Source organism: Solea solea, chromosome 3, assembly GCF_958295425.1.
Source record: "Solea solea chromosome 3, fSolSol10.1, whole genome shotgun sequence".
Lineage (NCBI taxonomy): Eukaryota > Metazoa > Chordata > Actinopteri > Pleuronectiformes > Soleidae > Solea > Solea solea.
This window is the reverse complement of record NC_081136.1, coordinates 4,667,289-4,691,804: the sequence shown is the minus strand read 5'-3', so window position 1 is coordinate 4,691,804 and position 24,516 is coordinate 4,667,289. Positions and strand designations below refer to the sequence as shown.

General features: G+C 40.9%; 1 protein-coding gene across 3 annotated transcripts in view; it reads left to right on the top strand.

Annotated features, from left to right (window-relative positions):
• The window catches only part of si:ch211-200p22.4 (phosphatidylinositol-binding clathrin assembly protein), a 74,686-nt gene extending 50,532 nt beyond the window's left edge, over positions 1-24,154 (top strand). The window contains exons 10-19 of one of the 3 annotated variants that reach the window (XM_058623663.1): positions 1,340-1,479; positions 2,532-2,632; positions 4,777-4,887; positions 11,817-11,984; positions 12,512-12,542; positions 13,571-13,703; positions 15,071-15,094; positions 18,074-18,130; positions 18,492-18,608; positions 19,154-24,154. In XM_058623663.1, the coding sequence (XP_058479646.1) occupies positions 1,340-1,479; positions 2,532-2,632; positions 4,777-4,887; positions 11,817-11,984; positions 12,512-12,542; positions 13,571-13,703; positions 15,071-15,094; positions 18,074-18,130; positions 18,492-18,608; positions 19,154-19,168 (897 nt within the window). In that variant the 3' untranslated portion in view covers positions 19,169-24,154. The remainder of the gene's footprint in view (positions 1-1,339; positions 1,480-2,531; positions 2,633-4,776; positions 4,888-11,816; positions 11,985-12,511; positions 12,543-13,570; positions 13,704-15,070; positions 15,095-18,073; positions 18,131-18,491; positions 18,609-19,153) is intronic. The other 2 variants (XM_058623665.1, XM_058623664.1) reach the window with 2 other exon arrangements.
• Positions 24,155-24,516: the final 362 nt, after the last annotated feature.

The following is a 24,516-nucleotide window of genomic DNA, read 5'->3' as shown; positions in this document are numbered from 1 at the left end:
CTGCAATCAACAGAAATGACATATTGCAGCTTTAAAGTTAAAGGGTTTGAACTGAAATGAGAACAACTCTGTACTCAGCGTCTACACCTTTATTGTTCTGTAAATTGCTTCCTTTTGTCCAGCAAACCACCGCGCCGTGTAAAAAGCCCGATGTTATTTCCCAGTACATGTTCTCACGTGATGGGACACCAACTTATTGATCCCCGTGGTGAAATCGAGTCACTGCAGCGGCAAAATTAATAAGATCCAGCGGGAAATATAGGCAGACTCAAGAAATAAGAAATAAAAGCAGCGAGAATGACAAGAAATCATTTAACAAGAGCGATAAAAAATAATGTAGTCACTTATGGGATGACTCAAACAGCCCAGCAGCTTGAATATGTAATATAAAGCGCGCGTGGAGAAATATAATGCGTTTTTATTTAAGTTTAAGCCCACATAACAGTAAAAACACAGTGTCACAAAGAATGATTTTTAAACCACGGAGCTGTTGGAGGGATGTGGAGAGCGCAAATTCCCCGCTGTTAACCAGCGTGCGTCAAACCACCCCGAAGCCAAACGTTCAAATTCATGCAAGAAATGAAAGTCTGGAGCAAGAAGGGAGATTTAAAAAAAAAAAAAAAAAAGAAAATCCCAGCTGTGATGGAACATCTTCAAAGTGCTGTAGCACTGGGCCAAAGTCTCCCATCAGTAATTAAAATAACTTTACTTTGCTGTACAGCAGAGGTCTCACACTGTGTATATAAAGTTATAATGAGGTATTATTTCTTTTTATTAATACATTCATTTTGTGTCAAAAGTATTTAAATTGTGATTTATTTATCAAAAGAAACACTTTTATTTTGAAAATGGTCACATCATACGCAATATATCGTGTCTATCGCACCATCTATCGCATGGCTGTAAGTCGCAAAAACACAACCTGGAAAAAAATCTTGTAAGAACAGACTAGAAAAAAAGGGATATAAAACACATATTGCACATTCTTAAAGCCTCTGTATATTATATGTATATGTTTGATCATAATAATAGATAAAAGCAGGCTTAATGCTCTGTGTTCTAAGGGTTAAATCCTAAGCCAAAAATAACTCATTATTGCTGAAGCTGCTCATTTAGATTTTCCTTTAATTTTCTTTGACGAATAATGACTCAAACCTGGGCGTTTTTTACAGATAAAATGCTTGACAAAGTTCTCCAGACAGGACAAATCAGAAGGCTGAGACGTATTTCATCTGACGTGGGAGTTTTCTGGAAATCAAACTTTTTTGTTTGTATTTAGTTTTGAAATGACTGTTTTAAGTAATCACTGTGTGTTTGTTTGTTTGTGTGTGTGTTGCAGGACCAGCGCCTGAAGGAGATCAACGTGCATACTCCGCCCTCTGCCTCCCCCAGCAGCCACTCAATAGGCATCGCCAACAACAACAACCACCACATCATACACACCCCTGAGTTGTTCAGCTCTGTACTGCCTGCCAACAGGTACACACACACACTCACATAAAACTGCCTGCAGCCATTCATTCATCATCTCCATCCAAACTTAAACATGCAGCAGACTCTGATAATTGTCTTTTTTCTTTTTTTTTTTCAAGAAAACGTCCAAGTTTAGCTTTATGATGATGTGTGAAAATGTCGGCCTACGTAGGATTTAGTGACATCTAGGGGTGAAGCGGCAAACTGCATCCAAGTGAAATTTTTCGGGTGATGACAAATTGATTAAACACAATTTTAATAACACTGAAGAATTCGCATCACATATTTTCCAGACATTTATTGCGATTTCATTTACGAATATTAGTGATCAGATGGAGCATCAACACAAAAACATAATAGTGTGAACTGACGACACTGTTTGTGTGTAACATTGGCACAAAAAAACCATCAAATTTGTTTATTTTGTGGGATATTTTGTTTGACGATGTGTCACCACATGAATAATACAGATTAAATCTTGCAAAAACAAACCAGACAAAGACTGTTTTTGTGATTTATCATTTAACAACTGTTTCACGACCAGGAGTTAGTTCTTAGACCGTAGTGAACGATAAACAAGTTGGTAAATTACCTTTTCCCACGTAAAGTGATGTGACACTCACACACACAGGTTTGAGTGGATTTGAATTCTGCCACACTTAAAGACCCCGCAGTTATCTGACGTTTTCACATCGACAAAAGCAAATCCTCCCGTCTCACGTCCTCCACCGACCACAACAGTGAAACTCCTCCACATGCCCGCGCTGTAACTCGCTCTGAATTTACTGCTCGTAACTGTTTTATAGCTCCGTCGCAGTTTTTACAGCCCTTCAGAGGGAGGGAATTAATCTTGATCTGTGACAAATGAACATTTTTAGTGGTGGCTTTAGCTGTTTATGCGCAATTGATTAAATATTTATGCCCAATTTCTGCCTGTCTCTCTCTTTATCCCTCCCTTTTCTTTCCACCGCGACTCTGATCGCTCTTCACTTCCACCTCCACCTCTTCCTCATCACTCTTTCTTCTGTCTCACTCTTTCTCTCCCCCTCTCTCCTCAGTGTCCCCAACCTGAACAGTGACCTGTTTGATCTTCAGCCGGCCTTCATCCCCGCTGTGCACAGCACTCCTTCCATCTCCACCGCTAACAGTGCCTGGGGAGGTACGCAAACCACGCTGGCAACGCTCACACACTTAGATTTACATATATACATATAGATATATATGTATATATATATATATATATACAGTATGTGTATATATGTATGAAGGCACCGACAGGAATTCACACACAAGTGAATTTATTCCAGAGTCGTCCCGCTGCCACGGGACCCATTTACCTCACCATGAATCGCTCTCCTTGTGTCACGTAACATTCTAAGCGAGGTTAGCCGTTACTAAAATGTGACGTCAGCAGACTGCCACGCACCGAATGGTGAGAGAGTCGTCACAGGAAGAGTCACGAGTGCGACGTCCGACACAAGAATCAAAGCTTTAGATCAGTCCACAAATACGGACAAAATGAACACAAGGTTTAAGCCTGTGTCTAATTTTGAGCTAAAATGAGCCTCAACTCTGTTTAATGTCTTTTATAGATACATTTAAAATAAGTTTTTTAAAAAAAACAAAAACAAAAAAAACCTTGCACAATTTATGAAATAATAAATCCTGTCATGTTTTCACACTCTAAGCAGTTAACGAAGTCAAAGGAAACGTCAACTTCACTTCAACCCCCGTCTGCTCCTTTTTTTGTTTGTCCAAGTGGGAAATGTGGTCGTTGCAGAAATGCTGAGTAACCACACACACACATCCGCTCCACGTCTTAACTTTCCCGTACAGTAAGTCCTCTAACAGCAAAAAAAGAAGTTGGCATTTCAACCTGCAATCAGCTATCTGAAATAAAAAAAAAAGAAAAGTTTCTGTTAGTGCAGAGAGAATTACAGGCTTTATAACGGAGGATTAAAGTGAAGCCATTTTTTAAAGAGTTTGGCCCCAAATTCAGAGTCGGAGACGCTTCTTTAGCTGTAGATATCTTCTCTCAAAACAAAACAAGATGTGTCCTTCTGTAAAATTTATCAATGTCCTCACTGATAAAGTGTCAGTCAGGTGCTGGACAGAAGACACTTGTCTTTGCTTCTTTAAACAAAATGTTCTCACATTTGGGTAAGTGTTTGACAGAAAGCTCGCCATCTGCATAGAAGTTTAAGCTCCACATACACATGAATGGAAAGCGGTAAAAAAAAAACAACTTCAACCCAGCCCACTTTGGAGCCTCACAGTGTCGTTATACTTTAATGTAGAGATGCGTTTGGAACTTTAAACGGGTCACAAGACTCAAGACTTTAATCAGATATTATATTGAGTGTGTATTGCGTGGCTAGAGTGGCACACTCTGCTGAAAATAATCACAAAAATCTCTAAACAAACTCTTCTCCTGCCCACAATTTCCAACCTACACGGATATTTTTTTTACATACAGATCTTGCTATCGTTGTTTTCTAACCCTCTGTGTTGTTTTCATTTTCATATGACTTGAGCCTTTTCCTTAAAATCACCTAAAAGCGCAGAGAGTTCTGGTCAAACCTCCAATTCACTCCCATGTTAAAAATCTGCTTTGGAGTTTTTAAAAAAAAATGGAGGGTGATTTTAAAACCGTTTTAAAGGTTGATTCCACAAAAATACTACTTTGTCTAAATGCTTATGCCACCCAAATCGGCAGCAAGAAGCAGGCATGATCACAATTCTAGTTTCTATTATCAGTGATGTATTTTTTCAAAAGTGATATTCTGTTTTTTGGTAAATTTAGTGGTAAAAGTATTTCTTGGTAAGAAAATGATTTATTCTCGGGCACAAACGTGACTGCTATGATCTTTTCTGTCTGACGTGAAAGCTTAACTGTGACACTGACGTGTTTATTAATAGCCGTCGTGGTGTAACGTGTCCCACAAACCCAGTCTTCTTCTCCCTGACTGAGGTTTCACGCCCTAATCCCCGACAGAGATGAGAAAGAAAACAAAAAAACCCCGAAAGGTTGCATCAGTGGATTCTCCTCATGCACAGGCTTAACTCTCCTCTGAAAGCCTGCGCCAAGTCCCAAGTTACTAAGAAACAACAATAGCCATGCACTGGAGACTGCGAGGTTCATGTTCCTAATCTAATGGGATTAGTTTAGCGGGAGGTGATGGAATCTCTGTGATGCGTTTTTGATGCAGGCGGACATCCCGATCTGATTTTTAGAATCCAGACTTTTGTGGAAGCTGTTTTCCTGGTAATAATCTGCGCCGTGTAACTGCATCCTCCCCTCAGGACTGGAGAGCCAGAATCTGCAGCAGACCACAGCGGCCATGACCCTAGATTTCGATGCCGTGTTTGGGAATAAGGCCACGCCCAGTAACAACGGCCCACAACCTGCAGCCGGTAAATCCCGCTCTGTCTGACTCTGTCCAGGCGGACTGACAAACTAAAACCTCTTGGCTCTGCGTGCAGCTGCAGCTTTTCACTAACCCGCTTGACTCGTTTCTCAATTCTTAAACTTGTGGCTTTTCCTGCTCGGTGGGCTGTTGTGGAAATTAAAAGGTCTGTCAATCCAGTTTCTAACGACGAAGAAAATGCCAACTCTGTCAGCAAATTGCTGAAAGCTTTGTTTCACATCTTCAGAATGAGATCTGATGTAGATTGGCTGGATTTTAGCTCATTTAAAGATGCTCTACTGTGATTGTGTGGTTTGGTCAGATTTGATTTGATTTACATTTTAATGCAAAGAATATTGGCTTTTAAGGTTTTGGGATTATTTTCTTAAAATGGTGTCTCTTTCTGCTTGTTGGGCTTCTGTTGGATTTTCAAGTATATTTTAGATGTTCTCTGTGATTTTGTGGTTTGGTCTGATTTGATTTGAAGTAAATTTTAATCTGATATGTGCGCTATATGGAAATGTTGGTTTCCTTAAGAAAACTAAGAATCGGTGCAATTAATATTGGCTTTCAAGGATTTGGGAATATTTTTATTATTATTATTATTCTTTTTTTTTTATATACCTGAAAAACTACATTTCAGAAATAATCTGGACTAAACTGGCTGTAGATTAGCTGGATTTTAGCTAATTTAAAGATTATCTGTATGTTACTGTGGTTTGGTCAGGGTTGATTGGACATCAAGTTTGAAAAGTAAGAGTCAGCACTTGGATTTTTGAGGTTCTTTTTTTCAAAATAGATTTAAAATGCCTAAAACTCTGGCTCCAGATCTCAAGTAGTAGATTTGCCAGTAGATAATTTGGACTAGATTGGGTTTCGATCCCCACTCAGATTAGACTCAGACTAACAGATGTTTTGTGTGAGTTATTGTGGTTTGGTCAGATTTAATTTGATTTAAGTTTTTTTTTACTTTTGATTTAAATTGATGTGGGTCTGAGACTTTGGCTCAGTGCACGTCTCATTACCTTACTTTTCTTTAAACCTCTCGGCTTCTGACACAATCAATCTCGCCGCCTTCTCAACCCTTTTGGAACCCGAGAAGCTTCTGGGAAAGTATAGAACTTTAATGTTCAGTGAGCTGTTGACAAGAAGCCGAAGATCAGATCAGATCAGATCATCGTCGTCTACGGTGCACTTTCTTCATAACTAAAGAGGGGGAAGAAAGAGTTCAGCCGAAGTTACAGTTGGAGATTTTTGATGAAATCATTTGCATCATCTCATGCCCAGAGAGTTAGTCAGAATTTAGCATAATATTTAGCTAATACTCTGTGGAAATGTTTGAATTATTCAAAGTACCGACCAGAGTTCAACAGATGAGGGTTTTTCTACTGTTGATCTGCAGCCAATGGCTTATAAATGATTCTCATTTTTTGGGCTCATATGTTTGACCAATCGAAAAAAAAAAAAAAAAATACACTGAAGTTTTACTCATTTATTTTTAATAATAATGTAATTGCATTGAATGCAAGGTTGAATATAAAGCAGTGGTCTCAAACTCATGGCCCGTGGACCACATTATTACACTCTGGCTGGTTTGTCCGTTCAGGCTGCCGTAGAAACATGGCGACACAAAATGGCGGCCACTGCAAAGCAAGACCCTAAATAAACGAAGGCTTATTCTGAATTCTACAAAAAACGAGTATACACTTTCATGAACTTGGATAATGCTTTAAATGTATATACAATTTTTACGACAATTTTGCCATCATGAAGGTGACACACTGGACCTTTTTAATCCTTGCTTTAACCCTTCTTGGCATGAGTACTTCTCATTGCCGTCACTTCTAGACCATATGCGATATCTAGGAGATTCAAAAACTATGGACTGGCGATCTGTCCAGGGTTTATTTTCTTATTTTACCTAGAAAAAAGCGCAGATATGCACGTTTGTAGAAATGTAAGTAATGACGATGTTTTTGCTGGAGGGAAATGGATTTTGCAGGAAAAGCATTTGAAAAATGCAGCCTTGTTGTGTGTGTGTGAGAGTCATTTTTCACTAACGGTGTTGGTCCCGCTCTGTGTGGGGTTTTTTTCCCCACCAAATCAATCAATCAATCATTAGCCGAGGTAAATTAATCAGCCAGCTGCTTCACGGCAGACGTCGCTGCAAATGTCGTTCAAAAGCAGTTTTTCTCCCACACAGAATGACCGTAAATCTTCCTCTATTATCATCGTAATTAGAGTCGTTATTTGCATTTATGCCGCGGTAGCTGTCAGATTAGCATGGATTGGGTGCAGACTGGGCTCAGGAGCTGCAGATTTCATCTCCCCTGACCTCGCTGGGATCTTTTCTGCTCTGCTCAGCAGTAGCAGTTGGAGACTCGTGGCGTCAGTGTTCGGTCTGGCTCCGCTGGCTTCACTCAAACTAACTTCCTCCTATTAATAGAGCTTGTGTCAAAGCTGAAACTACAACCAGTAAATACACCATCTGGACGACTGGCACAAAAACCCTGCACAGCTACTGTATGTCTGTGTGTGTGTGTGTGTGTCTCTATCCGCGTCTCTTTATATTTGTTAGTGTTTGTAACCATGTGTGTCCACGTCCGTGTCTGCTTACGCGTTGTCTCTCATTTTCCCTCCGTCCCATCTGTCTGTTTCTGCTTGTCTAACACACACACACACACACACACACACGTTTGTGCAGCTATTCTTTTAAGGACTCCACATTGTTGTTCCATTAATCTTGAACCTTAAACTTAACCACAATTCATTCCAGTCATCCCCAACTTAAATAGTTTCTCAGAAAACGAGGTTCTGCCTCGTCACGACCAGGTTTTGGTCTCCGTGAGGACTGCTGGTTCTGACGTGGTCAGTGTTCATGCCCGGGAAAAAAATGTCCCAAAGAGGGTACAAATACAAAACCCCACACACGAGCCCCTCCTCCTCTTCTCTTCCCTCCATTAATTTCATGTCTCACTCACTTTTTTTGCCTCATCGTCTCCCCATCACACTTCACGAGGCAAGAATCACCCAGGCAACTCCTCTCCATCTGGTCTCCTCCTCCTCGTCTTTTCTCCTCCTGTACATTAACCCCTCGCTGTTCCCCTCATTTGTCTGAATTACTTTGTCCACGTTTGGCTGAAATCCTTCAGAATTTATGTTTTCATGTCCAGAAAGTTCCTCGGAATACATGAACACAGTTTGAATGGGAGTCTGTGGTAAAATAAGCGTCTGCTTCTTACTTGATGTCTAGCACCGGTAAGAACATTTTCCTGAGGAGTTAATGGTCTCAATTAAGGACGCACTGATGCCAATAGCACTATCGTGTACCATATTTGTATTCGTAAAAAATAACTTCGATACTGCTGTACCCGATACCTCTGTACATTTTGTGTGCCCTGACCATTTCATTTTTTGGCACCCTTTCCTCGCATTATCCAGGTATGTTAGTCCGACTAAGACTGGCTCGATTTTAGTTGGACTAACTCGTTTACTTGACATTAACCCTCTTATGACCATCACGATAATCAGGTCGACTGGATTTATTTTGATTTTATGGATGTAGAATTGTCCAAAAAAAAAAAAAGCCCAATGAGTGACTACTTCTTTCTGCCCCTTTTTTCCAAGATAACTTTCACTTTCCATATCTGGCAGTTATTCAACCGTTTAGGAATTACGGTGTTGAGAAGAAGCTGACGTCACAAACGTGTGAGTGCTGGTGTCTGGTGTCCATCCGTCCATCTTCTGTGATTTGTCACAGAAGAGTTAAGAAAACAGAATTTTGTCTTAATTTGACTAAAATCTGGCTTTTAACACCCCACCTTCTAAGTAAAGGTACTGTTTTCAGTCAAAACACAAGCCTGACCCAGGTCTATACCATTCCAAACCCGAACCGTACCATGATGGAAGCGCGGCGTGACTGACGTGTGAATCCCGCAGGGTCACGTCTCCAGCGTCAGCACTCGGCTTCAGATAAACCGACCTTGTTAAATCTCTCTCTCAGTTTGTAGCGACGTATGTTTCTTCCTTCCAGTGAGTTTGGATCTGAGCCCGTGACATGGATTTACTTCCCTCCCCTTTGATCTTAAACTCAATCGACTGTCAAATCCTAACACCTAACACCTAAACTTCATCCTCCCTCTTTCAACACATCCATCTCAGCACTCCCTTCATCACCTCCGCTGCTTTTCCCTCCGTCAGTTTTTCCTACTCCTCGCTGCCCTGTGTCATGTGTTTGATCCATGTCTTTCTGCACCAGAACCCCTTATCTCTGCTTCTCCTCTATTGCTCCCCTGGTTCAGTTTAATTCACTGGGCTTTAAGAAACAACAACAAACACTATAAAAAAAAAAAAAAAAAAATCCCTCTCAGTGTTTTATCTCAGTCACGACAATAATGGAAGTGTCGACCGTGGGAGAGAAATTAGAGTCGGGAGAATTTAAAAGATTGTGTGTTTGTTTCCCCCTTGTTTCTCTCTCGCTCTTGCTCTACTTACTGCTTTACTCTTTTCATTCAGCAACTTTCTTCTTCCTCTCTTTTGTGCTCCCGTCTTCCCCACTATTTTTTTTCTCTCTCATCTGCTAAGCTAGCAGGAAAAAGTGTTTTTCTGAATCTCATGTGTCAGCACCGCTGTCAGACCATTTCCCGACTAAATATTATTCCTTCCTCTTTTTCCCCCTCCATCAGCTGCCTCTTTCTTTTCTCCTCCTCGTCTATGTTGTTTTGTAGCGACACGTAAACATTTGCAGCACTTGTCGTATTTTCGCATCTTCCTCCGTGTTGTTATGGTCTTTTCTTTTGGCTTCCTGTCTCCAGGTTATTGATGTTTTTCAAACTCTTAGAGTGCATTCACACCAGCCTCTTCTTAATCGAACCCTAGTTTGTTTGCTCTGAAAGTCCGGTTCGTTTGGGGAGGTGTGAGTGCGCAACTGAACTCTGGTCCGCCTAAAGGACACAACTTGTCAAGTTTCACCGTTTACTAAGTATCGCTGGAAGTGGCTCTCATCCGTTACGGAGCTCCCGAAGTTGTCTCCAGCTCCGTACGGTTGTGGCATGAAACCACAAAAGATGACTTTTCTGCAGACGTTTCCGCTGTCAAGTACGTGACGTCATTTGGAGAATCTGAACGCAGATTGACCATGGCGTCGTCAAGATTTTCCGCGAAAGTTGAAATATTTCAACTCAAGCGTCAAACACGATATGGGCGATAGAGACGATGGCCGCAATTTCGCCGCAATCACGTCTATCTCATGAGGCTCAGTTATTTAGAAATATTTTTTCACAGAATAGTTCCGTACTTCCTGTGTGACTCGGTCACTGAACAGCGGCAGGGGTTGTGATTTGACTAAATGTTGGAGATTAAAGCATGTTTTCAGGATTTTTTAAGTGTTTTTAACTAATCTATTGTTTGACATTGTTCGCTTTGATTCTTGTTGTCGGACATCGCACTCATGACTCTTCCAGTGACGACACTCTGGCCAATCAGTGGCCAGCAGTCTGTTGACGTCACTTTTTTAGTCGGCTCAGCTCGGCTGTATAGTGTAAAAGCGCTTTATGGTGGCCCTTACATTCCAGAAAGGATGTCATTCGCGTTTGTTTGCTGTAGAAACAAAAATGGCGACCTCTATGAATATAAAAAGCTTCATCTCAGGTTTTTTTATCAGCAACTTTACCTTTAAACAAACTTTTTAAATTGGTAGTATATTCACATTCTGCCAGCACTCCCTCCTAAATGTTACACGTTGGTCCTCGAAACTGAAAGGCTGAAAGAAATTCTGCAACTTTAATTGGCGACCCATCTCTAGTCTCTGAAAATTACAGCTTTTTGAAAATAAACACACTCACACGTCCGCGTTTCTGCCAGTGAAACCGTGCCGTTGGCTGAGTGAGTGCTGACGTGGGAACTTGTTAACAAAGGTGCTTAACACACACATTCACACGCCACATACACACACACAGGAAATAACTCAACACCAAACAGTGATGGACAAATAATCGCTCACACACACATTCATGTTTAAAACCAATCACAGTTTGGAGTCGGGAGTGTGTACATGACAACAACCAGCAGATAAATCAATCATTTTAAACAACTGCTACAAGTCCCTGAGTCAGGGATTATAGCTGCTGATGGAGGGAGGCTGCTGTTCCACAGTGAAGGGGGAAAAGGTGGGTGGAGCACATGCGCTTCATCTGCTGGAATCGCTGTCCTCGCACGTAAACGCGGAAATGGGTCAGGAGGAACTTAATTAACGGCGAGAGAGGCCGTTAGATTTGGCTTCATTTGAAGGGTTTCCAGCACTCGCAGATTAAAAACCTTCCAGCTCTGCTTCATTAAAAACGGTCCAAGTGTTGGCGGAAATGTTTGAGAAGTTGTGTAAAAACTCATTAAATTCTGGCTCTCTCGCTCTCCTCAAACTCTCGGCTGCTTCATATTCGACTTTGTAAAACGTCTCACACTGGGTCCAGAACATTCCGGGTTTTTAATACACACCAGAACGAGTTCAGGAGAATACGCTAAAAGTTTTTAGCTTCTTCTTTATCCACAAGGAAGCTGAATTTTGGAAAACGGGTCATATACGGGATATAGTGCTTTCAGACTAACATGGTTCTGGCTCTAGTGCCGTTCTGGACACTCAGAACCTTGGTGCATTTGGGCGAACCAGTTTGACCCTTTTGTTGCTATCCCATATTTGGCATGCGTGCCTCTCATTAAAGTAACTCCTAGACCGTTTGTGATGCCTAGAAAATCTCAAAAACTGTGGCAAAGCAGAGGAACCACAGTGGGAGGACGTGACTCCACGTTACACAGGCAGAAGTAAACGCAACACCGGCACGGAGCCCTGTCGGTGTGAAAGGGCTCAGAGTCTCGACACTTTTTGTCTTTTTTTTTACTTACTGTTGAGCTCGTTGACACGTTTTTGTTTGTCTCGTGCAGGTTTCGATGCTCTCGGAGATTTGTTGAAGCCCACAGTTCACACACACACCGGACCTCCTCTTCATCATCATCTTCATCATCATCATCATCACCCTCAAATGGCGATCCATCCTGGAGGAAAGCTGCTCGCCAACGACCTCGACTCGTCCCTGGCCAACCTCGTCGGCAGTGAGTGTCATCGTACATTTAGATCTGTTGTTATAAACCTCCTTAACTTTCACGAGGCAACTTTTTCCCAACAATGAACAAGTCAAGCGATCAGCAACTGTGGAATCTGCAGTATCTCCTCCTCCTGTGATTAAGAATTCCACTTAAAACGAGTTAAAAGCCAATTTAAGAGGAGAAGATTAAGACAGAAAATAGAAATAAAATGCAACAAAGGAAAGCCAAAACAACAGATAATAAAAAAAATCACAATGCGATATTAACGCAATATTTAAGTCACGATATGAAATTATCACGATATTAAGTCACAAATCACCACATTGACATTCACAGTTCCTAATCTCCATTTTCAACAAATGTCAGTCCTGACTTCCTTTATATTTATCAATAACTGTATTTTTAAACATTCTCTAAAAACTGTAAAATACTCCTTATACTAGTTCTTGCCTTTTTTCCTCTAAACCTAATCAGATGTATAATATATGGTAACACGATCACTGACCTTCTCTGTGTTTCTGTCTCTACTTTAGATCTGCAGTTTGGTGGAACTCCAGCCAAGAAGTACGTGTCTTCACTTGATTATTCATGATTCCTTTTTTTTTTAAGTCATACTTAGTAAAGGAAGTAAGTTTAATAAAATATTGAAGGCTCCAATCCCTGCTAATACAAATGTTCTTAGGGCTGCAACAACTAATACTGACTAAAATTCTTTAAAACGCCTTGATTTTGTAGGGCTAAAGCATTAAGATAGAATATTTAAAAATCCTTTGGCCCTTTTAAATTAAAGACAATCTCACAATACGATATCATCACGATATTTAAGTCACAATAGGATATTATCATGACATTTAATTCACAATACGATATCATCACGATATTTAAGTCACAATACGATATCATCACAATACGATATTTAAGTGGCGATATGATATTGTCACGATATTTAAGTTGCGATATATTATGATATATAAGTCACAATACGATATTATCACAATATTTAAGTCATGATACGATATTTAAGTGGTGATTTATTATCACGGTATTTAAGTCACGATATATTATTACAATACGATATTATCACAATATTAAACTTGCAATACAATATCACAATATTTAAGTTGCGATATATTATCACAATATTTAAGTCACAATACGATGCTATCACGATGTTTAAGTCGCGATATGATACTATCACAATATTTAAGATATATCGCGATATACTCGCACATCAGCTGTAGTGAGTGAGCACATGGCACCATCTAGTGGCCTGAAATGTAAATTAATTTTATTTTTTTATGCTAATTCACAAACAGTTAATTTGTAACATCTGTTATAAATGATACGCTCAATAAAATGTATACTTGGTGTCTCAAAAGTTATATAATATCACCACATAAAATTTTAGATTTCACTGCATCGATTTTACTACCAGTAGCATTTTGTGTGTAGCCTCCCGGCTCCACGACACTGATGTAAAGCTGGACGTAACCACGTTGTCAGCATCGGTTTCAAGAATTTAAGATCTAGTCTAAACTAGGAAATGTGCTGATCGTGTGTCTGATGTCGCTCTGCTTTCCTCCGTCCCTCAGACCAGAGATGCAGTGGAACCAGCCGGGAGAGAAGAAGCTGACGGGCGGTCAGAACTGGCAGAATAAGACCATGTCCACCACACAGTGGGGTCCTGCACCTGTGGCCCCGCAGCCCATACCTGTACAACACGTGGTGAGGAGACACAAACATTCACGTGGTGCCTGAGAAAATTCCTGAAACAGTTCTTCAAAGTGTCTGCACCTCATTAAAAAAACATTTTCTGTTACATTTATCAGCTAAAACTAAAACCGTCGTTATTGTAGCTAGTTTTCTTTGGTCGCCCTTTTCCTTCAATCCCTATGATATAAATGACATACAGTGATTAGACAAAAAATTATGTCAGCACACCAGTTAGACAACCACTAGTATCTTGTGTCACATAATATTTCTCTTAGTAGAGATTCCCACATTAACTATGTTGGGACCCAATTTTGAGGGGGGTACCCAAAGAAATTTGCAGAATTTGCTAAAACCTCTTCGTTAAATATTTAAAAATGACTAATTAAGGGGGGGTATTTAAGATAAATAAAAAAAAATGATTAAAATTCGTTCAAATAATAATAAAAGGATTCATTTTGGGGGACATTATATAAGAATGATTAATTCCAGAATTCAGCTTCACAGATAAAAAATAAACAGTTAAATGTCACATTTTGTCAAAAATTAAAAACGATGAATTCTAAAAACGCAGAATCCAAAAGGTGGAATTGTAATTTATTTGTCCACTAATTTCTACTCATATAGTTTATTGTCGGTTAATTATAAAAAAAAAAATAGAAATTTGGTCCAAAAATCAGATTTAAAAACAAAGGTTAAAAACTTGCAGACACATTGATTCGCTGCATGTTTGTGTGAGTGTGTGAGTGTTTTTGTAGAAAAACTGCTGACAAACACAAACTGTCACTAACCCTCTACTTCCTCTCTCTCGCTGTCTCTCGGTCTCTCTCTTTCCTCTAATCTGGTCTTTTGCTCTGTCATCCACTCGTCTTCCTTCCCGTGTCCCTCGTTTTTATCACGTCTCCGTTTTGCGTTGTCATCTGCTCGTCCTGTTTTGTGACCCACACGCTCTGACCCCTCTCTCTCTCTCTATTTCCTTCACTCTCGCTCGCTCGCTCTTTTCTTTGCTGACGTTGTCGTTCTTCAACCTTCGCATCATCCCGTGTTTTCCTCTTTTTTTCTTTCTTCTTACTTTTTTCTCTCCATTTTACCTCGTATCTTCTTGTGTCCTTAATGTCTTCCATTTTTTAACACATTATCTTGTCTTTTTTCCTCTTTATCTTCCTCACTATCGTCCTCTTTTTCTCTTTCACGTCACATGATCATAACCTTTCCATATTCTTTCCATTCATCTTTGTCTTCCGTTATCTCCGTCCTCTCCTCCGTCCCTCTTTTTGTCTCTGTCTCTTCATCTCACACACATCTCACTGCCTTTCGCTCTCGTCCTCTTTGTCTCTCTTTTCTGTCTTTTGTCCTTTTTTCCCTGTTGCGTCCTGACGCAGAATGGAATGTTCTATACTAGTTATGTAAGTACTCCCCCCCACCCCCCAACAGCCTGTTTGATAACTCATCTATGATGTTCTTCTCTCCTCCCTTCTTCACTTCTGTCACCTTTTTTGACAGAGAGAATAATGTAATCTGGTTCTTGTGCGTGTACCATGAAAAACCATCAGGTTCAGCACTCGTTCAGTAAACACCGAGCAAATTGACTGAGCAGAGAAAAGGCAGTGGTTTGTTCAGACTCGATTTAGAAGATCGATCTCTGCTTTGTGCGTTTTTTTTTGTCTCAACCGACGAGAAAAATGTGTTGTTTTCACAATTATCATGATTTGTATTCTAATCGGTCACTTATATGGATTTGAAAATGCTCATGTTTTTGTGTTTTATTTCTGATTTCCCTCAGCAAACGTCTACTTTTGCTCAAAATTAGGTTTTCAACTTCTTACAATGTGCAAAAAAAAAGAGAAAGCAATTTAAAGTTACAACTTTTATTCTCCTTTACAATTTCATACATCATTTAGTTTCCGCCACCTTTTTAGGCTGTGATTTAAATTCATTTCATCTCTCTGTCCATTTTATCATTTCGGCACATCAGCTTTTTCTGAAAAGTGCAACATAAATAAAGTCTGTTTACTGTTAGACAGAGTTTTCTGACAGGAAAAGGAAGTTTGTGCTGTTCTTAAACCATTCTTTCTCCCCACACCATATCCCATAGAGAAAATCATCGATTTTAACATCACAGCACACAGGAGTTGTTGATCCACTGCTGCCTCCTTCAGTTTGTTCAGATGATTGATTTTGTGATTTGGTGTTTGAAATCCTTTGTTCAGATTTACCTCAGTGGCACAAACTGACCACTTGAGGCAGCAGTGGACCACCACGTCCTGTGTCCCCATGAGCTAAAAATGCTAATTTTCTCAATGGACTTTGATGTGGGAGAGTGAGCGGTTTACAATCTTCATTTACAATCTCCCCCCCCCCCCCCCCGTGTCACCTGTTAAAAGGTCAGTTTACATAATAATCCAAAAGAGAATTGCTAGACTCATCAGTTATATTTATTAAAAAACAAAAGTACAAATGCAGGAGTCTAGACTCTTTGTATAGATCCACCAGTGGAACTGGAAGTGGTCATTAAAGTTGTTGTTGCTGTTGTTACATAAGCAGTAATTACTGGACTTTTCTCCCACACAAGCTTAAAAACACTGTTTTACTGCACAGTGATTAATGTGATCCACTGTTTGACATCAGACGCCACAGCTCATACATGATTTCACAGCTAATTACTGTGTTTAGTGGATGCACTGTGTGTGTGTGTGTGTGTGTGTGTGTGTGTTTTATCATCATCTCATTCTGTGTCAAAGTACTTGTGTTCGCACTGACTGAAATTTAAAAGTGTTCAGAACACTGCCGCAATTGTCTTGTTACAACAGCGGATTCGCTTCATGGAGTATGTAGTAACAGTCGTACAGCAGCAGTACCAGCAGTAGTACCAGCATTAACAGCAGTAATATCAGCAGTAACAACATTAACAACAATAGTATCAGCAGTAACAACAACAGTAGTAACGGCACCAGAGCAGTAGTACCAGCAGTAACAACAGCAGTAGTAACAACAACTACAGTGGTAACTGCAGTAGTAACGGTGTGTTTGTGTCTTATTAATGAGGTTTAGTAAACAGACTGACACACACACACACACACAGAGTGAACAGTCTCAAAGTCTCACTGCAGTAAACGCTGTATGTGATATTTATTCACTCAGTGGCCACTTAATTAGGAACAGCATTTTCACCGGCCAATCACACGGCAGCAAATCATGACTTGATAGAACCTCCATTAAATCACTGTTATTGTTGAGCGACTGCCACTAAATTTCCATCGCAGTGAGTCGAGCTCTTAAAAAAATCTTTAATTTAATATGAAGAACACTGGCAGTAAATGATCCAGACCACGCTGAAAACATATTTTACAGGTGCTAAAAGCAGTATATCTTCTAATAAAAGTCTATGTATCTATACGATATTTCTATAAATAAGTGATATGAGGAAATACTGTCAGGTTTTTTTTTCTCTCTCCACTGAAAACATGCACGTCCTCGTATGTTAATATTTCCATAAAAGCTCGTCTGTGCTGCTGCTGCTGCTGACAGGAAACACATCTGTTCACATTGAAACACCTGGACGTGTCTTGTAACCTCGTGCGTCTCATAAACAGATTTTCCCTCTGACATTGTACAGTCATGTAGCGCTCGCTCGCTCGCTCGCCGACATCAATTAAGAACGTGTCGGTGTAGATGCATGTGGGTTTGTAAATGGAAAGCAAATTGCCCGTCACGTTGAATTTGAGGCCCGTTGAGCCGTAGTGGATTTGATTTGTGAAGAGAGGAGAGGGCAGGGTTTTCAACGCCGTCCCATTGAGCCGCCCGCCCGCCCCCCCTCTTAAAGCTCTGGTAATGATTGCTCCCAGTGGGATCCCACTAAGTACCTCTGCTGCCATGTTGAGCTCCCGCTGTGCTCCCACTTTATCACCATTGAATGTGTTCTCTTTGCACTTACAGTTGACTGTGAGCGTTTTATTTATTGTGTTCACGTAGACAGGGTCTGTCAGAGCTTATTATATTAAAATGCTCTTAATTTTGTCTTATTAAAGTGATAGTTGAGGCTTTTTGTTGTGTGGTCGTGTGAGCGTCCGCTGTGCCAAGCTCCCAGAAAAAACTTAATTTAACCAAAAATGTCCCCATGCAATCTTTTTCTTTGTCGTTTTGCTGTAAACACAGCAGCAACAATGCTTGTCTAATGCTGAAAATATAGCTGTGAACATATGAAATATCGTAGACTTAAGTGGGTGTAGTCTTTCGTTAAGTGGCTAAAATCTGTTTTTCTTAGTGTCTCTGCCGGCAGCCATGTTTCCACAGAGAGCAGTCGTCCATGTGTGTATGACTCAGGTGTGTTTTCTGCTAAGCTAACACAGCTCTAACTGGGTCCCTGGTTCTTGCTTCTCTTCCAGGCTCCAGCTCCCATGGCTTTTCCCATGACCACACCGCAAGTGCCTGTGTATGGAATGGTGAGTGTCCACTCACAGGGCTGCAGCTCTGTCCTCCTGGAATAATTGCTTTTTCAATAACTCATGTTGTTGCAAATGCACTGAAATCACTTTCATTTACATTTTGATGAGAAAACTGTTGTTTGTAGCGCTGCAGAAAGGACACATTCATTATGACTGTCGTTTTTTTTTAACAATTTAAGTTAAAAGTCCTAAATGAAATGATTAGAATTTTAAATCTGCTTTGATTTTTAGTTGAAACAATAAATCGTCAATATTAAGGATTCTTTTGTCCATGTTCATGTCCCTTGTGCTTTTGCTTGCATCAATTTCCCATTTAACTCTCCGTTTCCTCTTCTTCTCTGGACCGTCCTCTCTCCAGGTTCCTCCCCAGATGGGTCAGATGGGCGGGGTTCCAGTGATGGCTCCTCAGCCAATGATGTACAACCAGCCTGTTCTCAGACCCACCAACCCCTTCGCACCCATACCCGGAGCCCAGGTGACCGCTCATCAGATATTGGCAAAAAGTCCAATATGTTGCATCCGTTTAAAAAGTGATTTAAAGTGACATGACCTGCTGACACGTCGTGAACGTACTGTTGCTGTTGACAACAAACCAAAGTCCATAGAGAAAATAAGTGATTTAAGCTCATGGGCACACAGGACCGTGGACCAACACAGCTGTTGGTCCACTGCTGCCTCATGTGGTCAGTTTGTGTCACTGCAGTAAATCTGAACGAAGGATTACAAACACACAAATCACTCCATAAGACCTTTGCATGTACTGATGGAGGCAGCAGTGGATCAACAGCTCCTGCGTGCTGTGATGTTAAAATCACAGATTTTCTCTATGGACTTTGGTGAGGGGCGAGTGAGTGGCACTAAATTTGTTTTTGACAAGACGAAGCGGCAAAACATATTCTTAAGACATTGCCCTTGACATTTTATAATATTATATGCCTTGATGCTGAGTTTCAGGCTGCCACGTCATAATCATCACGCCTTTTTCTACAAAACTAACACTCTGTTTCTCTGTCTGTACAGATGCAGTTCATGTAATCCAGTCCGGGGGGCAGCAGAGTGCCAAAAGCGACAAACAAACAAAACAGCAGAAGAAAACACACGAGGGGAATGAAAATGAATCGGACGGACGGAGGAGGGATTCGATCAAACCAAAAACACGAGGTGGAAAGAGGTGGAGATGATTCGGCGGAGGGATGAGGGGATGAAGGGATGAAGTGTCATCCTTACTGGTTTTTGTCTGAAACAACTCATCTGTGTCTGTGTGTGTGCGCGCGTGTGTGCTTCTTTCTGTTCTCTTAAATCCTACGGATGGAGTGATGATTCAGGAGAAGGAAAAAGCGATGAGAGAAAGAAAAGGTGGCGAAAGATGGAGGAGAAAGAGGGGATGGAGGAAATCCTACCTCTTGTTTTGTTTTTCTTTTTCTTTTAAAAAGTCAGACTCTTGTTTTTCTGACGACGGTGAAAAGTCTCTGCTGCAGAATTAGCTTTATTTCATACTGGTGCTATTTTTGTCTCCTCTGCTCGTCTGCAACGACAACATGCTCGCGTCAAAGAGGAGACAAGTGTGTGTGTGTGTGTGTGTGGTAGTTGTTTCAGACAACACCGTCCTCTCCATCCCGTCCCTCGTATTCTCGTAACTGTCCAATCGAGCGGGCGATTTAACGGCAAATCCTGTGGCGTGACTTTTCCTCCTCTGTTCGGATTATCTCAGTATTCCCCCCCCCCCGCACCGCTATCGGGTCTTGTATAGAATTCATGTCAACTTCTTCGTCACAGTTTTTTCTCATGTTTTTCTTCTCTTGAAGCCACAGATACACACAGAGAAATGTGAGGGTTTAGCAGTAGAAACGTGCTAGCGCGGTACAGAGTCTTCAGATAGCAGCACAGCGAAATGCGTAAAACATGAAACCAATTGTAGCTGTTTAGCTAACCATGCTAACACCATAGCTGCTAGCTTTAAGCTAGCTAGTGCTAAACTGTCAATAATTGGCCGTATTGATAAAAAAAAAATATTGCCGAGCAGTTTGTACTATAACAGAACATTTTCTGAAACCTTAACGTAAGATAAATGCGTATTATTATAATATTAAAAGGCGGTGTGAAACACGGCTAACATGCTGCGTCAGCTTCCTCCATTTTGCACTCGTGAAAGCTTGCTAAGCGAGTCTAAGTTCTCAATAAAAAGTTGAACTTTTTATGAAACATTCTGCACAAATTAATCTCCCCCCAATTTTTTTTAATAAACTATGGTGTGACCGCGCCTTTAGCTAGGCAGCATTTTAAATGCACTCCTTTTGTCGCACTGTGTTGAGGGGCGCGCCGAACGCGAATATCGATCTAAGCAACGTTACAATCTCGACCTTCCAAAGCAAAGGCGGGATCAAGGATTTGACCACGCCCCCTGTGTGATGTCCTGCAGGAAAAACGCAGTATTGTGGTTGTAGCCCTTGTAGCACGATTACACATTAGCTCCTCTCGCTAACCCAATGCTGCTGCCAACTAATGGTAACCATGGCAACACACCGACCAAACTCAAAACTAGTGGAACATCCTGGATTTAAACATTTACTGGTTATTGTTACATTCATATTGTTAATAAATGATTTAAATTTGACCACAAAACCTTAGTGTGGTACATTGTAAGCGAATGATGGACATTATATCCCTTATGACACCATGTAGACAATCGAGAATGGGATTTAAAAAAAATGATGACATAAAACCAGTGATTCTAGACTTAGCTCGACAAGTCTATAAATGGCTGACCCATCTGTGCTAAAAGATAGATAACGGATAACAAACTTGAGCATCTGGAGGATTTGGAGAATGGTGACACCCCTTGTTTACTAGCATTAGCTTGTTAGCGCCTCGATGACCTGTGTGTATCTGGTTGTTTTATTGTCCTTTTTTCGTCATTCGCCCGCCATGCAGTTCCAAACATCGAGCGTCTCTAAAAACCAGAGCGTTTTTTCACAAAGGTACGACATCCCGTCGACAAATCCACGTTATGTGCCAATGATTGATGACGCACGCGCGACTCCAAACGTCAAACCCAGTGCAGTAGAATTCACTTGAAATTGCACTGAATCCACGTTGAGACTCTTTTTAAAAAGCGGAACTCCACCGGCGATAGAGCCGAACCTCGCTCTGTCGTTTCGCAGCATCTCCAGTTGGGAGAGGTTTAAAATATCAATCGCGTAAAAGACGTTGTGGTTATTCTTCAACCAAAGCGAACATCGCCATGAGATTGACTGTTGGTGTTTTATGCATTTTATCATGTGTTTCTGTGCATACGTTTTTGTTTTTCTTCATCCGAGGGCTATTTCTGAGCGTCAAATGTGATTGCGAGTTTGACATGAAATGTGCTAGTTTTTTTCCCCCCCTTCTTTCTCTGTTCTAGAAAATCAAATTTTGTTGCAAAATGCACATGCGAAAATTTTGCACTGAAGTGACTATCCTGCCGCAGTAAACCTGTTGTGTTTTTTTTACCTGTTTTTCTGGTGTGAAAAAAGTCGATCAGAGTGTGCTTTGAAGTTTGTAAAGATAGTTTTTTTCGGGGTTTTCTAATCTACGTTATTTTCAAACTTTAAAATTGTAAGTAACTTTCACCCACCCCGTCAAAAACGTCCCATTCATCAGTGGTTTCCAGTATCACACTGAAATCTCCAGAAGCTAGCTAACTCTGTCGACTCGGTCTCTCTAGAATTCTTTTTTTTTTTCAGTCCGTTCGGTATGTGTAGATGTATAAAAAAAAAAAGAGAAAAAAAGAAAAGAAAAAAAATCGTAAATAATAACCAGTTCCTGTCTAGATTGTCTGCACTCACTCATCACTGTCGCTGTTGGATAGATATTGCTGTTCTTGTCGCGGTCTTGTGTTAGCTTAGCCTCTCGTCATAGTGTCCTCCTTGAACTCCGTAGAAGGTTTTTTCCCACCGTAGGTTGTCCCCGCCTCGTCTCCGCCGGTGTCTCGTTACTATTACCTCTATTATCTCTCTTGGTGTCTCTGTCTTTTAGGTGTAGGTGGAACCTTTCAGAGTCTCTGGCTTCTTCGCTTTAAGCATCACTCCAGTGTCCGCTATGAAAGGTTGTCATTTTTCTCCGCCCCATCTTCGCCCGATCATTTCGCCGTGAAAAGTCAACGACGATAATTGAGATGTGGAATGTCGTCTGTTACGTCGTCCGTCTAGAGACATGCTAGCAGCTGGAAAGTGACGCGCAATTAGCAACTGGACTAGCTGTTGCGCGGGAATTTTAGTTGGAAATCGGGGAATCATTTCGATAGCTGAACAAGACTCAACTCATTAGCTCTCGCGCTTCTCGGAGAAGTGAAATTCTAGCCTCAGTTGCAAAAAAAAATTTTTTTTATGTTAAGTTGTTGAACAAAAACTTTTCTCCAACCATAAAAAAGAAATGTTTAAGTTTGGCCTCTGTTTTGTTGTTTAACTATAATAACCAACGTCAGCTCTACAGTATGTGAAGATCTGGCCTTTCTAACGTTCTCTTGAAGCTAATTCTACTTTGTTGGTTTCCTTCCCCTCTCGCCGTTTTGTAACGGTGAAATGTTTTGTGCATGGAGTCGGAACCAGGATTCATTTGTCTTTGTGTCTCAAGTGGATACAAAATATTCAAAAAGATTGTAGACGAGGAGACGAGCGTCTCTTTTTTTAACGTTACTGGCTCATCTCCGTGGCGCCAGCGTAACTGCCAGTGATCGCACCAACTTTATCGCGAAAGGTAAATTTCCTATCGTTTTTTTTTTTAAACCGAGCATGCCGCTCCTCCCTTTCCTCACGCTTTATTTGGGAATTTCCCACTTTAACCACTTTTTCTCGGGGATTGCCCGAGGGGGGGTGATTTTAGGACGTTTTTCGGAACGTTTCTGTCGACTTTAAAAAGCTGCTACCGCCGCCTCTCTGCATCGTTGTAGCATGAATCCAAGTGGAGAAGGAGACGCCGAAGAACTTTGATGTCATATAAACATGTTTGTCGCGGAGAGTGGACTCTTCTCCGGCGAAACCGTCCCCTCGCGTTTTTGGCGGTGAGAGCATGGTTGTGTCGTCTGTGGATGTTTGTTGTCCTTTTTACCAAAAATAGCATGAAATGACAGTGATGGTGATGATGACGAATAGTGAAACTCCCTCTTTTTCCTTTTCTCGAGTCCTCGTCCAAAAATAGCGGCGAAAACGCGACGAGACAGATCAGACTCTCTGGTGTCATCCGTTTGTCCCGTCCACGAACGAGCCTCTGTAGCAGAAACAGAAACGTGTTCTTTGGTCTCAGAGAAGTCCATGCCGCTCCGCCGTCTGTGGCGCCCTCTGTGGGCCGCTCCGAGTGTTGCGAAACAAAGACGGAGGCGGAAAAAATTCTCCCGGTTTTCTTTTTTGTTCCGTGATTCGTGTGTCGAGTCAAAGATTCTTGTGCACGTTGTGTTTTTTCTACATCTGTGTTTTTTGGTAAGAAACCTCGGGATTGCTGCCTCACTATTCTGTATATAGAGAAACACACACACACACACACACACACACAGAGCTTAAACGCATAATCTCATAATCCGCATCATTTACTCTTTACTTTTTTTTTTCGTGAACGTGACAGATATACGTGTTCACGCAGCAGTATATACGTGCTCAGTGGGGGCGGGATTAACTCTCAGACGATGCAGACCTCCCTCCGCAGAAATCAGGATCAGCCATGAATTCTCAAAGATGCCAAATGTTTTATTTTTGTTTTTTTAAACAGATTTACCTTCTCTCTCTCTCTCGCTCTCGCTCTCCTTCTCTCTCTCTCTCTCCCTCTCTCTCTTGTCCCCTCCCCCTCTCGTCTCTTTGTACATTTTTTTCTATTTATTTAAAGCAGAAATATGGATTGTATCGAGCATGGAAAGGCTAACAAATGTTACAGTGGATTAAAAAAAGAAAATGAAAATCACAGGCTTTTATTTTACAGCAGTATATTTGTTTATTCTAGGGATTTGTTTTCTCTCTTTTTTTTGAAGAAATAAAGTCATTTTCATTCCTAAAACCTTGTCTGCTTTTTTTTTTCAAACCTCGACCTGTGAAGAAAGTTCACGATAAAGCTCTTGTTCTGTTTTTATAAAAAAACAGAATTTACAACAATAATAATAATAATAAAAAAGAATGCACTGTATAACTTAAATATTAAGGAAATTAACATTTATCCTGTAAAGTTTGACCCAACCCTTAAATTTTACTTATTTCCTTAACCAACTCTCATTAAAGCTTTAGATCAGCGGTGACAAACTGGCAGCCTGTGGGCCACAAGTGGCCCACCAGTCGATGGCATGTGGCCCAATACTTCGTACCATGACCCCGCGACCTGTTCCTTTAAAGTAGGGACCACACGATGCCACTTTATCGCAAACT